General features: G+C 38.3%; 1 protein-coding gene across 3 annotated transcripts; it reads left to right on the forward strand.

The window, feature by feature from the left end:
- Positions 1-1,898: 1,898 nt before the first annotated feature.
- Positions 1,899-12,124, forward strand: LOC100700122 (E3 ubiquitin-protein ligase NEURL3). 3 transcript variants are annotated; one of them, XM_013276003.3, is made up of 5 exons: positions 1,899-2,085; positions 2,620-2,822; positions 10,401-10,910; positions 11,044-11,202; positions 11,343-12,124. In XM_013276003.3, the coding sequence occupies exons 2-5, from the start codon at positions 2,765-2,767 to the stop codon at positions 11,516-11,518; spliced, it is 903 nt and encodes a 300-aa protein (XP_013131457.1). In that variant the 5' UTR covers positions 1,899-2,085; positions 2,620-2,764; the 3' UTR covers positions 11,519-12,124. The 3 variants fall into 3 exon arrangements, with proteins under 3 accessions (XP_013131457.1, XP_003452668.1, XP_005457475.1); XM_003452620.5 differs by having other exon boundaries at positions 2,712-2,822; XM_005457418.4 differs by having other exon boundaries at positions 2,716-2,822.
- Positions 12,125-17,746: the final 5,622 nt, after the last annotated feature.

The raw sequence follows: 17,746 nt of genomic DNA on the forward strand, positions 1-17,746 counted from the left end.
CAACTCCCCTTGAAAGGCAAGGGCTGTAGTCGTAGGGGCGTGGTTAAACCCCCCCTAAAAAAGTGTGTTGTACAGCTCACTCCATACCCTTTCGTGCAATATATTGTTCTTGGTATAGTTTGTTTTAAAAAAAGAAAGAAAGAGACGACTGCTGAAACTCTGATTAAGTGACACAAAAACAAGACATTGCAAACATAAGCATTACAAAGCAGCAAAGTGCCGTAAAGCAATTAGAGTTCAAAGAAAGAGTGCTAATAATGAGCTGCACACTGAGGCGTTAAATGATGGCGATAAGAAAAAGAAACTACAAACTTTATGTTTCTGTGAAAATGAAAATCTTGTCACTGATGACCAATGTTCCCTCTAATTTTTCATGTGTCTGAGCGAACACACAAACTCCCTGAGCGATCCCTTGGACCACTGTGAGCGACATCAGACGTGTGCACTGTGGTCACACCAGCATCGAATCCATCCAAGTTACATGGTTTATTAAAATAATCAAATTACAGCATTTACATTTATGTTAGACTACTTTTAATTAACCGCTTTAGCCCACTTACAATGAAAATTTTTAAAAAATCTTGTTCATGACCTGTGTAGTATGTTAACACTATTGGAAGTAAAAATAACTTTAACTCCAATTTTGAAAACACAACTTTCTTTCTTTCTTTCTTTCTTTTTTTTCATAAAGCTCTGACTTGTATAATGAGTCTGTGGTCTGGGAGAGAGTCTGTAACTCTCTGTCTGCCAAATACAGTATATAATGACCAATGTTGGGCAATTAATTATATAGTTACTTCTTCAAAAAAGTAACTCAGTTTGGCAAACAACAAAGTTTTTTGCAGCTATTTTTTAAAATGCAGCCAAGGCGTTTTTAAATAAACATTTCAAACTATTTACAGAACAATCAGCTGTTCTGCATCAAATCTGATGCCACACACATTATTTGTGCCACTCCAAAAAATCATTTCTGTCCACTATGAGATAAAGGAGAACAACAGCCTGATACCTGCAGGCCTGACAACAGGAGATGTGTCACTCCTGTAACACCTGTAACATTCAGCAGTCGCCTCATTGTTCTGACACACCAACAAAACTATTGACTACACTACACACTAACTACACACTAACTACACAAGATTTGCGCTAAACGTCTCAAATCTCTCACATATCAAAACACCGCCGTCACCCCTAAAACTTCCCCCCGTTTCTTAACAACTAGATGCCACGTTGCCATATCATTTTTTGATTGGTCGACACGGTACTTTTTTCGACCAATAGGAAAGGGTGGGGTTTTTTGGTTTTGTTTTTGCTCACAGGCGGAGAGTGCTTTCGAGCGTTTTCTTTATAAAACGCCGTTTTTACCGTTTCTTCCCGCAGTAAATATAAACAACGACAGTATTCAGGAAGAAAACCAAACATTGCAGATATTTTTATCATAACTCTGGTTTTACGTGGCCTATCAACACAATTTAAAAACTGGTATAAAGTCCACACTTTTTCCGTCAATTGTTCCGTCTGTCCTGCTCACATCTCCAATGGTTGTACACGTTGTCATTAATGTGGCTTCACTGCACATCAGCCACGCCGCTTTGCTAGCTAAAACTCCGGTGACGGCACATAAGGACGCTGTCATAGCCTGTCAACGACGTTGATTGGCTGCGTATACGAATGTGAATCGCATCATTGGCTGGACTATGGGATAAGGTGGCATCGTTCTAATCCCATACAGGAGCAGCCAGTCACTTACTGACTAACACTGCAAAACAGAATTGTTAACGTATTTATTTTAATTTCAATTCAGGTTAGATTTTTTTTGTGCACAACGCAGATTTTCTGTGCGCAGAGACCGTGCCAGCAGTGCGCAATTGCGCACGTGCGCAGCTTAGAGGGAACATTGCTGATGACAAAACACAGACAAGGTACCTGCGTGTGGGTGTGTCACACCTGCAAAACAAATCAACACAGGCAATCTAGTGGAGTACGACTGCAACTCAGACTACCAAACAAACGCTGCAGTTTCCCGCACTGACTTGAATTTCTCATCTTGGATGAAGTCCAGATCTTCACATTGTTCTCTAAAGTGTAAGCACAAGAGTTTGCTAGTTTCGTTATGACTTATTTACATGTTTAACTATTTCTACACTGCTAACAGATAACTCTGGATATATTTTGCACAATTTACATTTATTAAATAAATACGAAGAAATGATTTTGAATACGTAGTGTGTTTTATCCAGCTAAAGCCATATGAAGTATATCACCAACTCAAAAACAAATTTGTATTATTATTATAAACCATTAAATGTAACTATAAAAAATAGAAAAAATGTTTCAATTTGAGTGTTTTAGTGTTTTTCTATTGAGTTTGCTATTGTGATCAGTGATTGCAAGATCAGACTCATGTGACATTTTAAACTAGAAGAGCCATAGAGATGTTACATGTACACATTAAATGGCAATCAGCTGGTTAAAAACATAACAAACTCCTGGAGGGAAATGCACAAAGAGAAGATACTAAACTAACAAGTTTGGAAAGGAAACTGGGAATCCACAATAAAAGAGGAAATGACTGATAACCAGTTCTGTTATTGAACATTCTGTTATTGAACACTTCAGGTACTTTTCCAAGCTTTGGTGCGTCCCTCTGCCCCTCCCCTTTGTCTGGGTGTGTTTCTGTTTTCAAACCTCACATAGTCCATGATTTAAAGGCAGTCAACACTCCTGACTTGAGGACTCAACCTCATCATGCATCAGGACTTGTATGACAAGTTTTTTCTACATCTCCAAGATGGCAAGAGAAAGTAAAAACAAGAATTCTGGTAAGTCTTTACAGAGAACTATATTTCTCAGTTTGATAAATGAATCATTATCAAGCTGATATTTAGTTGCATAAATTAACACATAACAGCTGTTTAGGTACTTATTGTAATACACAGTAAGAGGGTGCCGAATGCTGCAGCTCGTCTTTTAACTGGCCCTCAAAAGATTTTGCAAATTTGCCCAAATCTAGCAAACGCTCCATTGCAGCACTAGTCTGTCATTTAAGAATTAGTATCACTGTTAAGACAACACAATACAAAGCAAAGTGTCAAATAATGACAGGACGTCTGGTGGACTAAGTTTACAAGTCAGACAACTCATACCAAACAAATGCAACTTTCTGCAACGACTTTAGCTTTTCAGCTTGGAAGACATCCAGATTTTCGCATGCTTTGCAAAAACAAAAGTGCAAGAGTTTGCTCGTTTTATTCTGACTTATTTATATATCTGCTTTTGTACTGTTAAAATGAACATGAAAGTTTGGCTGCATTTTGCACAATTTAACTTTGATATGAAGTATTAAAAACAGCTTGACATATGTAGCTTCTTTAATCCAATTGATATGGCAATTCATCTATTAACAAAACTTGCATTCTTCTTCTTCTTCTTTGTCAAGAGTTTATTTTCAATAAGACATTCTTCAGGCTGAATAAAGACACTCAAACAGTTAGAATGTAATAACATTAACGTGCACGGGTGAGCACTCTGACGAGACTCACGCACGGGTGAGGACTCTGGCGAGACCCACACCCTGAGTGCAGGCACAGTTCTTTATTTATAGGTTACATCGCGTATGCAAATACGTCACATTTCCTCTTTTACAAATTCCTTTAAACCAACAGTTGTATATGTGCGTGTGTGTCTGCTTCTTTCTAAAAGACGTGGCGCTGACTTAATCTTTTGTGGTTAGGGAGTCGCGCATCTGTTTTCCTGTTGTGGTTTAGGTGCCTCATCCGTTTTCTATTGTAGTCTGGGTGACCCGCATCTGTTTCCTGCTTAAACTATATGTATTGCAGAGTTCACTGTCGGGTTGCATGACAATGGAGCAATATATCGAATCTTGTGACATGGGAAAGTACAGCAAATTCTGTGAAATATATAAACACTTTACAATATGCTTGAATATTAAAAGATAATAAAACAAAGAATAAAACACATAAAAACATAGAATCTCATAACATTCCCTCCTGTTGTTAATATATTTCACTCGTACTTCATAGGCTTCAGTAGACAATCACTTGTTTGCACATTTTCAATTGCTACGTCATGTTAAGTACAAGAAATTCTTACACACAGTCTTCTTCTTCCTCAGTTGCTATCGGGCTATAAGCTTGTGCCAGGAAGATTCCGGTTGCAGTGTCTTATTTGGATAAACAAAAGATACACCCTGCTTTTCTGGGACTCTAAGTCTCCATAGGCAGACCATGGTCATGTTATGGGCTAGTTCGGGCGGTGTGACCGGAAGTGTTATTAAGTTCTTTATTGGTTCTTTTGGAGCACATGCACGCAGACTTGTATTCATTACTGTTTCTAGAGTTTGTAGTAGGTTTACAAGGAATGCCCTTTCAGTTTTGTTATGGGGTACATAATTATGCATTAATAGACAATCAAGCGGATGTACCTGTGTCATATTAGCTCCGCTATTACCTATAGTTGCTGACCAGGCTCCCCACCCCACCCCGTTTCCGTCTGTTAATGAACCATTTGGGATAGGGTAGCCGACTATCTTTAATTTTGGGCGAGCTTCTGCACACACCACACAATTTATTCTATTGGCATCAGTAGCTGATGCATTAAGTTGATCATACCATGAGTTACCTTTTGGGGGTTGTAGGTGTGATTTCGTGGAGCGTTTTTCACGACTTACTGTCTGTTTTTGTGACCGTTCATTACATGGGTCTGAGTCATTTGTTGTGGGCGAGTAACCTTTTGGACAATATGGATTACAGGGGTCATTTGTGCAGGCAAAATTCATGCTTACTATGGCTACTGCAAGAAACATCGAAATTACAAAAAGGAAGCATAATGTTATGATTGTCATTAATTGGCATTCCTCTGACCAGCATCGTCGTCGAGTCCTGTTGGAGACTGGGTCCTCTTCATCTGAAATGTCTGAATGTTCATTTTGCACATCTGTGTCGGGCATTGTTTATAAGTGTCTGCAGTAGTTACTTGAGTGATGGGTTGCTCTTCTGGTTTTGCAGGTCGGACTGATCTCCTGTTACTCTACCGGGCAGGTGGGGCAAGGTCGGTGCTCGAGCTACAATGGGGTTTCTTCAGGTCGACCAAGTTCACCAGATCACCTAGTGTGTTGACTGAAAGCGAGAAGTCAAGAGGGCGGGGTATACCCAATCTGCCCTCTCCTCCACTTACAGATCACTAGATGACAGGTGAACTGGCGTCTGGGCTTGTGTCCCCTTGTACTTTTTTGGTGTGGCTCTGGTGGATCCACGAAGGTCTTTCAGCGATCTTGCACGCTGTTGGCGTCGTTAGCAGGACCTGAAAAGGGCCCTCCCACCTCGGTGAGCTCCAGTTTTTCCTCTGGAGAACCTTGATCAGGATCCAGTCGCCTGGTTTCAACCTGGAAGAGACTGGAGAAGAATCACTCGGCAGTTGGTTGTTCAAAACTATGTCTTTATTCTCTAGCAGTTTTGTCATCCACTCTGCTAGGGTTGTTTCTCTAACTGACTTGTCTATTGGTTCACTGGTGATGGGCAGAGGAAAAGGTCTACCGTGTACGATTTCAAATGGTGTCAGTTTCTGCGAACATTGGGTTAATCTCATCCACATTTTTACTAGGCCTATACACTCTGGCCACGGTCTTCCTGTTTCTTCCATGCATTTTCTTAGTCTTTGCTTTATTGTGCCATTTGTCCTTTCTACTAGGCCGGCACTTTGAGGATGATAAGCACAGTGATATTTGATGCTGAATCCTAGTGCTTCAGAGACTTTGCTGATTACCTCATTGACAAAGTGTGTCCCATTATCTGATCTTATCAGAGTGGGGATGCTATATGTTGGAATAAAATGGTTACATAAGCATTTTTCTGAAGTTTCGAAATTTAGAGTGTGTTCGAAATTTAGAGTGTGTTTTGGAGATTATATCTCCTATCCCTCCTGTTGACGCATGGAGAGTAACTCCATGTGTCACTAAGGCTGCTGTTTTGTGTAGAGATTTTGGAAGTATTGGTTTTCCTTCACAAATCATCAAGTCATCTTTTAGTTTCGCTCCGCATTTCAGCCATTTCTTTTGCTCAGCTGTGGGAGCTGCTTTTTGTTCATCCTTTGTCAGTAAAATTGTTTCCCTTTGTAATTTCATAGTCATTCTTCTGATGTGCTGCACACTTGCAAATTGCTAAATGTCGCATCACATGAGGAGTTTCCTCCCATGTAAACAGATGTGTGCCATGATAAAACCTTCTCCACACACTAGAAACAAAAAACTAATTTCAACCGTTGTTACATCTTATTCACTTATTTTATAATACAGTTACTTTTCAAATCTAATATCAATCAACTAATTTGCATATCAGCTTATAATGCGCTAAATTGACAGGTCAACAGAAATGCACGTTCAAAAGATTATCACAAAAGAGAATTTCCTCCATACAGTAAATTACTTGTGTTGCATCAATCAAGCAGAAAGCATCTCACAATTTATTGTATTACCAACTAAATTTATTGTCTGATCACTGCTTGGTCATACCAGACTCTCTCTGTGTCTTTATTTTTCCTTCTTTGTTTTCACAAACGTTTCACCTATTGTCCTGCAAGCTGGAGAGTTAAATGTCAGTAGTGGGTAAATTCAGCAGTTGATAACAAAACTATTAAGTTTTTCCTGCTTTAACACCAATGTGAGATATAGAGGCGCACATATAGTGTGTGCTCTAGTGTAAGCTGCTCTTCATTGCATGTATGTGTGTTAGTACGCTTGCATGCAGGGCCTCTGGGACTGTCTCACCCAAAAGGGCATTTTCTTAACAGTTGCCTTTCACTCGCGTGTGTTAAGAAAGGCAAATGTGCTTGTAGCAGTTGTGAGATTATTATGCTGTCATATATTACATTATACCTGTAATCAAAATGAGTGAATCATAATACTGCTGGAGGCCACATCATACTTCTTGTGTAATCAGTATGTAGTTTTAGTTTGCATCATACTTCTTAGTTAAAAGAATTTGAAAATCATTAGATTTATTAGATAGGTTTGTATTATCCTATACTGCTGATTTACTGTGAGTGAGTTACACTGTTTCATGACATTTCATACTGCCGAGTTATGAAGAGAATATTGTATTCAGAGAGTAGGGGCCTCTCTTTTCTTTTTTTGTGATAGTAAAGAGCCACGGGAGCGTCACCCCCACCCTTGGTGGAGGCAGAAAAACAGGGAGCCAAGGTCATAACTCAGGCTCACAAAGAGTCAGAAAGAATGTGAATACTTAGTTTTGTGGCTGTGGCGCATTCTGTATAGCTTCTTTTCTTTGTTTAGTAGCTTTCTGCCTTTACCTGAGGGTGTGCCCTAAGCATGTGACTTCAGGTCTCCATAATTGGAGTTTATTTAAAGATAAATAAGATGATTTCATATATTGCTCGCAGATCATGCACTAGACGGTATGTTGCAGTATTAGCCTGCTTCAACACTTAAACAAAACATCACTCTTTGTTTTATTATTATTATTATGATTATTATTATTATTATTATTATCCTGTCTCAAGACAGAAAATGAAATTGTAGTTGTTCTTGGCTGAGAAACACAAAACCTCTCTTTTTTTCCTTTTTTTTTTCAAAACAAGAAACTAAGTTTTAATCTCTCAGCCTTGTCACATAAAACAAAACAGATAACCCTGCTGCCAGAAACAGAGCAGAAGTGTGAGGAAAAAACTGAGCTCACAGACAGCTGCATGTGTGACCTTTAATATGCAGCTTCTGCACTAAAAAACAAATAAAAATAAAAAAAAATGTGTAACTTGCTCATCAGCTTGGTAGTGTCCACATATTTAATTCATTTTATTCAGCTTCTCAAACCTGTAGCTTTAGCTGTTGTATACAGGGTTTGGCTTATTAGTTGTTAGTATAGGTTTGCTCTTCATCTCAACAAAGTCTCATCTAAGATGACAGGTTTACAAGCAGGTCAAGTGTCTCTATGCACCTGATTAGTGTAGTTATTTCCTTATTTTCTTCATCTCCTATATCATTGTACTGAGTTTGAGCAAACCTTAAGCTTGAATCAGACTACTTTTAACAATCTTCCACCTCGCATCATAACTGACTGAAGTGCCTCTTCCTATTAATAGTATGTCATTATTAATGTTATCATTGTATTGTTTTTCCTTTTTTATAACAGCAATAGTATATCACAATACACTACTTTACTACTAATATACAATAGTATATTAGTTTATATTTTATTATGTATCCATCACGGGTCTGTGTGAACCTGCAGCTTCACACCTTCCCAAGCTGGAGACATTTCCCTTGGCTGAACAATGACACAGCCTTAATATGCCTTATGCATCCCTCTTTTTTATTTGATATATTTTGTGTGAATTATCTGGTTTCACGCATTCTATTCATTCAGCTTGGTTGTCTTCCCAATTTTGTTTCATTGCTTTAATTTAAGTTAACCTTAATTTAACCTTTTGTTTATTCCACTTCATTCCTCTTTCCATGCTTTAAAATATTACAACTCTTGTGTATGCTTTGATTTCTTTTTAGCTTCCTTTTCAGTATTTATTTCTGCTTGGAGGGTTTCTTATAATTTAGTTAATGCATTTTCCCTCCCACGTGGGACATTTAGGTTTTCTTTGGATTTCTCCATCTATATGCACTAATTTGTCCGGCGCCTGGACATTTCTTTTCTAGCCACTGCTCGTCAGCAGTGAGTTTTGTTGTTTTATTTCCCATTTTGATTTTGTGTTATTAATACTACAAACAGAACTGTGTGACCTTCTCTGGTATTAGAGTTAGGGGAGGTTATTAAGGCAGCCTTCTACCCTTGTCCTAATGTCAAGGGCGGCCTTAATTTTATGCGATGAAGCGCAACCTTTTCCCTTCCTCACCAGTATTTCAGTCGACACAGGAAAACAATAGAAGTGGTGTAGGGTCCTACTGTCCCTCTTCAAATGACACTCACTTCCTCTTTTTAAATACAAACAATTCACATACGCGGCAGTGTAATCCTATTTTAATTGACACTTTCCTTTTCCCATTTACTCCCGGAGTAAATTTTGTCGACTACCAGCTTTTTTTTTTATTGCGAAACGAGTCACCTCTGGACTGCCAGTTTCGTCTTACAAGCGAGTCTTTTAGACTACCAGCTTTTTTTGCTGCGAAACGAGTCACCTCTGGACTGCCAGTTTCGTCTTACAAGCGAGTCTCTTTTTCAACTGCCAGTCCCTACAGGACGAGTTTTTTCCCTTGGAAAAGTGTCAATCTAAAAGACGATTATTTGCGATGTGTCTTTGAGTGTTAATATTCACCTGGTTATGATGATACAAGTGCCGGTCAGAGATTCCTCCTCGTTCCCCAGGATCGTGGACCTCTTACTAAGAACGCTGGCCAACCCCGAATTCACATAGTTGGTCTTTTCTCTTTCATAGGAAAGAGGCTGTCGACAGACTTCAGCGCGGGCTCTCCACGATGTCAGGAAACGACGAGGTCACTCTGTTGGAGCATAATTCGATGTCCAAAATCCGGCTCGAAGGACCAATTAAATGTCAAGAGTTTATTTTCAATAAGACATTCTTCAGGCTGAATAAAGACACTCAAACAGTTAGAATGTAATAACATTAACGTGCACGGGTGAGCACTCTGACGAGACTCACGCACGGGTGAGGACTCTGGCGAGACCCACACCCTGAGTGCAGGCACAGTTCTTTATTTATAGGTTACATCGCGTATGCAAATACGTCACATTTCCTCTTTTACAAATTCCTTTAAACCAACAGTTGTATATGTGCGTGTGTGTCTGCTTCTTTCTAAAAGACGTGGCGCTGACTTAATCTTTTGTGGTTAGGGAGTCGCGCATCTGTTTTCCTGTTGTGGTTTAGGTGCCTCATCCGTTTTCTATTGTAGTCTGGGTGACCCGCATCTGTTTCCTGCTTAAACTATATGTATTGCAGAGTTCACTGTCGGGTTGCATGACAATGGAGCAATATATCGAATCTTGTGACATGGGAAAGTACAGCAAATTCTGTGAAATATATAAACACTTTACAATATGCTTGAATATTAAAAGATAATAAAACAAAGAATAAAACACATAAAAACATAGAATCTCATAACATTCTTCTTCTTCTTCTTCTTCTTCTTCTTCTTCTTCTTCTTCTTCTTCTTCTTCGAATGAGAATTATAGGAATTTGCGAAATGACCAATTGACCTTTAAATTGAAAAAAATGTTTGTTGAACTTTTTAAAATTTTAAACCTCATTTCAGTTAAAAAACAAAGCTGTTAGGTTCCTACACATCACAAATGTAAGGGTCACTTGTTGTTATTGTGATTGTTGTTATGAAGTAATTCTTGGGAAATAAACAAGGTTTCACATCAACATTCATAACTGTGTGTTTTTATAATTTGTAGTTCTTCAGTCAGAGGTGTCACACAGATGCAGTCTGCTTTGTCTCGGTCGTCTGAACTTCCACCGTCATGCTATGGGAGAAAAGGTTCGCTTGAGTCATGGAGGTCGACTCGCTGAGAAGACTGAGAACACCTTCAAGAATGGGCTGGTGTTCAGCAGCCGTCCAGTGAAGGTCCAGGAGAGGATTCGTCTGAGAGTGGAGAGGGATTCGACCAACTGGGAGGGAGCTCTGCGTGTGGGCTTTACCACTGTGCCACCCTCAGCCAGATCTCTGCCCCTGCCCTGCTTGGCCATCCCCAACCTCACTGACAAGCCTGGACACTGGGCTGTGCCTGTGCATGAATCGTACTGCCGAGCAGGTTCAGAGCTGGAGTTTTGGGTTTCTCATGGTGGCAGCATATACGTAGCTGTCAACAACAGGCAGCGCAAGCGGCTGACAGGAGTGGATCTCAGCCAGCCTCTGTGGGCCATGATAGACATTTATGGGAAGACGCGCTCCATTTCGCTCCTGGGTAAATTCACTAGAACCACAGTTATATTTGCCTTACAGCAGGTTTTTCCTGTTCTGTGAAGGCAGAGCAATTCATATGCTCTGACACTGATAAACATTGAATAACTTGAAATATGCTTTTGTCTGTGCTGCAGGCTCCAAAAAAACAAAGCTCCTTTGCACTAGAAGATCCTGTCCTGCACCTGAACCGCTCACCTCACCTGATGCTTACAGTCACTTTGGTTCAGTTCCTGATGTTTCAGACTTCAGACGTGATGACTGCATGTCCTGTCTTGACATGGAAATCCCAGCAGGTAAAAACAGTCCCTCCAAACATTACCGTTTGATTTCCGTCGCACATTTCTGACCACAGAGTGTGATCAGTGAAATAGTGTGGTCTGACATATGTTTAATGTTGCATTTGTAATTGGAGTCTCTCTTTATCTGGTCACAGATAAAGCCTGTGTGGTGTGCATGGTGAAGGAGGCCAGAATCACACTGCCTTGTGGCCACCGGTGTTTATGTAAACACTGCGACTCCAGAGTCTGTCAAGAGTTTGGCACCTGCCCGCTGTGTCGACACAAGATCAGAGCTCCATCAGTGAAGGAGAGGTGGTTTATAGAGGTCTAAGCTCTGACACACCAGCCAAGAATCACCAAATATAAACTACTGACACACAGCGAACAGCACTTATTATGAAGCTTCATCATGTTTGGTTTTTCTGTTTTGTCAAACATGTAAAAGTTCCAGCATGATGAAATGTCCTTAAATTCATGTAAAGATGTTAGTCTGGAATTTTTTTATGTAAATATTGCAATTACGTCAGTATATGACGAGACAAAATATTGCACTAAGTGCAAAATATGTATGTATGTAAATATGTAAAATGGTATTATAATAAAAATTTTCTGTACAGTATATTTTATACTTTGGTATAAATCTGAAAGCAATGTTTGATTTTCATAAACTCATTTTGTCTTAAAATTGTTATAATGTTGGTTCTTAGACAATGGAAAGAAAAAATAAATAACCATTGTTTCAATCATAATATTTTCTTCTCTAATGTGTTTTTAAGGATGTTGCTATAAGAAATGAATCAATAACAGTGCATATTAAATAGAACATGTTGGGGGATAAAGAAATAATTGTCCACACTACACGTGTGAACACTGATTAAACATACCTTAAAGAATAACAAGAGAGTCAAATTGCCGTCATGACTGAACTGAACTGTAAATAAATGGAGGCCATCACATAAGATGAGACCGAGTAGCTTGAAAACAAAAGCTTGCTTGAAACACAAGAGCATTTTCAAACACTTAGTTGTGTCAGCACATCGCAGGGATAATGATGCTAAAGCAAAAAGCTAAACTTTAAATCCAGCGATCAGGTCATGTTGTGGTTAGCAGAGATTACAAACAATCTCGCATTTTGTGTTTGAATAATTAATTGTACAATAAAGCATGCAATAAGAAATTCATTAATTCAAAACAATTATTTTTTATTTTCATGAATAAATTAATGAACAATATAAAGAATTATAAATAAATATTCCTAAATAAACTACTATTCATAAATACTTTATGTGTAAAAGGGATTTATGTCAAATGAAGGCTGTGTGCAGGCAGGAATAGAGGACTCAATGTGCAGACTCACGGAGGCAAATGTGAACTCAGCTTTAATGCTACACAGCAAAAGAACAGAAAACTAACTAAACCGGAAACATAAACAAAACAAAAACAGGCTGAACAGCAGAACACAGTATAGTAAGATGGAGACCACAACAGAGACAAAGGAAAACACAGGGCTTAAATACACAGAGCAGCAATCTGGGAATGGGAGACAGGAGGGAAACACAACAGGCCTAACGAGACAAGGGAAGCAAAACACATTAAAATAAGACAAAGACCTTTAAAGTAAAACAGGAAACACCGACTGAACTTACAGACACAGACTCACAAGCAGACGCTATGATATCACAGACACTGCAACAGTGGGAACACAGAGACGTGGGACCAGGGCAGACATGGAGACACAGACTGGACGCAGAACAGCGGGAGACAGAGCAACTAACATAGAAACCAAAAGGCTAAAATCAAAGTTCAATAATAATGCAAAACTACAGGCATTCACAGACACACACTATCTCTGTCTGCTGCTGCCTCTAGAATATCTTGTATTATTAGTACTGTGCAATGTTCAGTAACTTTGTCAGTGTTATTTATGCATATGTTGGTTGTTTCCATGGTTTCTGTGCTGGTTTTTTTGGGTGTTGAAGGAGATTCTGTGTTTTTTTTCCTTTTCTCTCTTTAGCCCTCTTCTTCTCGTCTAGTTTTCTCTCCCTCTGTTAACTCTCCTCCAAATTTACTTTCTTTCTTGCCTGTGATGGTTGTAATGATCCAAAATGAAAGGCTGATTTGGTTTATATGAGTGAATATTCTACAGATAATGAAAATGTGTGATAATGTGCACGACCAAGGCAGAAGCATCTGCCACAACTGCTTTTGAGGATACTCTGAAAGATAGCATGTCCCTGTAAAACTTGAAACTTGAAGCTTGAGTCCTCCTGATGTTTCTGACACGATGTATGCCCCGGTGTGTAAACAGAACACCCGCAATGAGACATGATTGATGAAAGGGAGGAAGTTTCTCCAAACCTCCGGACCCAGCAAACCCAACGTGGCCCGATAGTCTCCCTCACTCATTTTCCCCCAGGATGAATCTAACTGTTGATAATAATGTGGACTCTGAGTGGTGCTGTTAAATGATATGAACGATCTGGATCTAAAGCTTTAAATCTTTAGGGGTTTTTTTCTCAAAAATATTTTTTTATTAAATTGAAGCAACAAAGAAAAACAGATACACACAGAATTGTTAAACAACAAGGAAGTAGGTTTCACAATGATTGTTTGAACTGAAATAATAGAATACAGATTAATGACACATTCACATATCTTGTAATTGCTTTTATCAAATCTTTAGTTTAATATCATCCCAAGTCTTATGTTGAAATCTCAAAGGACAACATTTAATTTCCAAATACTTCTGATATTAAGAGTAAGTCTGGACCTCTGTGGTGAGTGCAGCTGATGTCATCTTTGTCTGAAACAGGATAACAAAAAGCAGTAACATATCATTCAAGTATATAGACTGTGAGAGTAACACAAGTGTGTAGCATCGCTTCTATCTAGCAACAAGCCTTTAACACAGTACATAACTACTGGCCAACCTAACTAATGGATTAACAATAGGAGCTGCAGAGTGATGTCATGTTTGTCTTGTTATTTATAGCTACATGGTTGTATTTACCTTAAGATCATTAATACTGGAGCAGCCTGGCTACGTAAAAAGTGCAGGGATGTTTGTTTGCGGTCATGTCCAGTGGGTGTGTGGGCGTGAGGTCGACACAGTGACTCCACCTCCAGTACATTAACAGGAGGCGTATTTCATACTTCATAGTCTATATAGGTTGACTGTGCCACTTAAAAAGAGGCTTTAACATTCCTCTGCCCCCTCTGAAAATCCTAACAGACCTGTGAAAGACCAGCATCTGTAATCAAAGTGTCATTGCACAGTCAATGATACTAGCCAGCATGTAACCCTGTTAGGCACCCGCTCTGGGTTATCCACACTACTATCTCTAAAATCAACACACTAACACAGCTAACCTGAAGATGATCCCCATCACACCTCCACACTACACAAGACCAGCAGCAGCACAAGGAACAATTCAGTGTAATTTATATAACACAACAACAGTCCCCTCTAGGCACCAAGAACAACACAATTATCAGAGATTGGCAGATTGATTTTAAGCAGCTCACTCTTAGCAATAGAATAGAAAAGGACCCAGAACATCAGACACATGTGAAGTCCAAGTTCCTGAACTACAAAATTCTGTGCCATCTAGTGGCCTGTTTTAGACTGCAGCTCATCCTCTGACAATCAAATGCAGCAGCTTCTGGCTTTTTTTCTCTTTCAGTCCAGACCTTCACGTGCCTCTTTATAGTAAAACATGGGAACTTCCTGGTTTCTTTATTACTTGTTTATGATTTCATCTGTTTTTATAATCACACTAAAATAATTTTCAGAAGTATAAAAGAAGTATAAAAAAGTATATGACTATATGACTAACCAGCATTTCATTGAGACATCCAAACATGAAAACTTGTTTTGTTATTAAGTTTCTTTTTGTTAAAAGGTGCTCTCAAGGAACTAAGAGCAGCGCAATTATCAGAGACTGGCAGAGGGAACTGTAGAAACATTACAACTTCTGCCACTAACGGTATAATATCTCTCCATGCACAGATGCTCAGTCAAATTGATGAAGCTCAGAGAGAACATTAGCGAATTATATTTGTAGGCATAAAGGTGATTTTCTACCATACAAAAATATGTGTTAATATTTGAAAAACAAACAATATTTTATTGTACACTTAATTATTTGATGTGTGTGACTCCCTTGGCTCCATACAGGGTTGAGGCCTAAAGGCCTCTTCTTTGATGAGTGCTCTTTTTGCAAGACTTTTAAAAACAATTATTTCTATTTTATGATTTCATATTTTTGATTTTAAATTGACCCATTGTATCAATTCATAATTTTAAAAAGTAATGCCCAACAACTATTTTTTATAACTGGTCCCCACCTTTAATTTGCAGAAATTGCCAAAAAAAAATGAAGTAAAAGAAACTAGAAAAAAGGGAACTAACAGGTAGCACAGGGTAACAGATCTCTTCTGTTGTGCTACAGGCCATATAACAGTAAGGAGGGTAAGGGAGATTTATTATCATCTGAACACTCAGTGTAGAAATAATGAATACAAATACCATTGTCTCTGTGAAAACTTATAATTCTGTAGGAGTCTGCTGGTTTTGAATTTTGATGTGATAGACCTTTGCATCAGTGTATCAGTGTTGAAATAAATGAATTCATAAGCATGTAAAGGGACTGTTAATGTGCTGAGCTTATGTATCTTGTAAAAACCTATGTGCCCTTTGTTGGCTCAAGCACCTGTTCTCCAAAATCTCTGTGCAAAATTGTGGTTCTCAACAGCTCAGTCTTAACATTCAAAAGGAAAAGGACCTGGAACATCAGACACATGTGAAATCCAAGTTCCTGAACTAGAAATTCAGCGCCATCTAGTGGAGTGTTTTTAGACTGCAGCTCATCCTCTGACAAACAAATGCAGCAGCTTCCAGTTTTCTCTTTAAGTACTGATTTCAGATAAAGTCCAGACCTTCATGTCCCTCTTTAAAGTAAAAACACAGGAACTTCCTAGTTTCATTATTGTTTGTTTATGATTTCTTCTGTTTTTATAATGGCACTAAAATCATTTTCAGAAGTATAAAACAGTATATGACTATATGACTTACCAGCATCTTACTGTGACATCCAAATACGAAAACTTGTTACATTGTTCCCTTCCTTTTTGTTAAAATTTCAGTCATGTGACAAGGAAAGCTTTTACAGGACTCTCTGCAGTCATACATGCTGCCATGTTTAATACACATTCTCCTGTTAGCCCTTTCAGATCAGCCATACCTCTTCATTCTATTTTCTAATTGAACTGTTTTAACATTTAACAATGGTAACATATCAACTGATGCATTTAGAGGCTGAAATCTAAATCTTATGTTGTTGTTTTTTTGTTTTTTTTCCCAGCCACTATACATTAGATTAAACTGCTGAAAAATTCTGCTTTTATTGGAGTGGTCACACTTGCTGGTTAATTCCAATGGAAGCAGTAAGGATGTGCTTATTTTTGACTGCATACAGTCCCGTTAGATTCAGATCTACAACAGACAAAACTAAATTCTTAAATAAGATCACGCGGCGTTAAAAAGATTAAAATACCAGTGAATCAACCAAAAAAGGATTAAGTGCATTAATCTACTTTAATTACTGGCCATCATTACTGGTCTGCTGGCTTATTTTAAGTAAGTTAAACGTCCTGAAAAGTATGAAAAGAAAAAAGAAAAAAATCAAACAAGGAAAGAAGGAGAAGAAATAAAATTATTTTCATTAGTTTTAAGTAATTTATAGCATACAAGAGACAGGTGTGTTTTGTCTCAAAACTTTGTTTTTTTTTTTAAAAAAAACAAAAAACAATTTAAGCGTAATCTGTTGTTATTAAGAAACAGATCACTGCTGTAAAAATCTGATATAGAAATAAAAATAAAATAAAATAAATGAAAAAGGTAAAGGGCTGTAAGGATTAGCAAATGACCATAAAGTTTATGTTTTAGAGGAAATGCTCAGCTTTCTATGAGATCACACACAGTAATTGTGTGAGAGTCACACCTCACCACAGGCCACCCAGCTCAAACGTTTCTGAAAAGTGGAAGCATAAGAGTTTGGTAGTTTTATTGTGACTGGTTTACAAGTTTATCAGGTTTAATTGGTGTATTTGATAACTACAGGTAAAGTATATAAGTGGTTAACAATCCATTTAGAAAACTTTGTCACATGTTTCTGACTGTTGTTATATGGTTTTATACTGTTACCATGAAGAAAACTTTAGATATATTGTCACAATTTAATTTAATGAAATATTTAAAAAATGACTGAATTTTTTCATTTGTACTATTTTCTACATTGTAGATACAAACTGAAGACATCAGATATATGAAATCAAGATATATGGAATTAAGTATGAATCCTGCATCCACACGCCATCCCATCCTGTTTGCTTTTAGTTGGACCATCATTTATTTTTCAACAGGACAATGACCAAGGGCTATTTCACCATGAAGGAAAGTGATGGAGTGCTGCGCCAGATGGCCTGGCGTCCACAGTCACCTGACCTAAACCCAGTAGAGATGGTTTGGGATGAGATGGACCGCAGAGTGAAAGCAAAG

Source organism: Oreochromis niloticus, linkage group LG12 (genome assembly GCF_001858045.2).
Source record: "Oreochromis niloticus isolate F11D_XX linkage group LG12, O_niloticus_UMD_NMBU, whole genome shotgun sequence".
Taxonomy (NCBI): Eukaryota; Metazoa; Chordata; class Actinopteri; order Cichliformes; family Cichlidae; genus Oreochromis; species Oreochromis niloticus.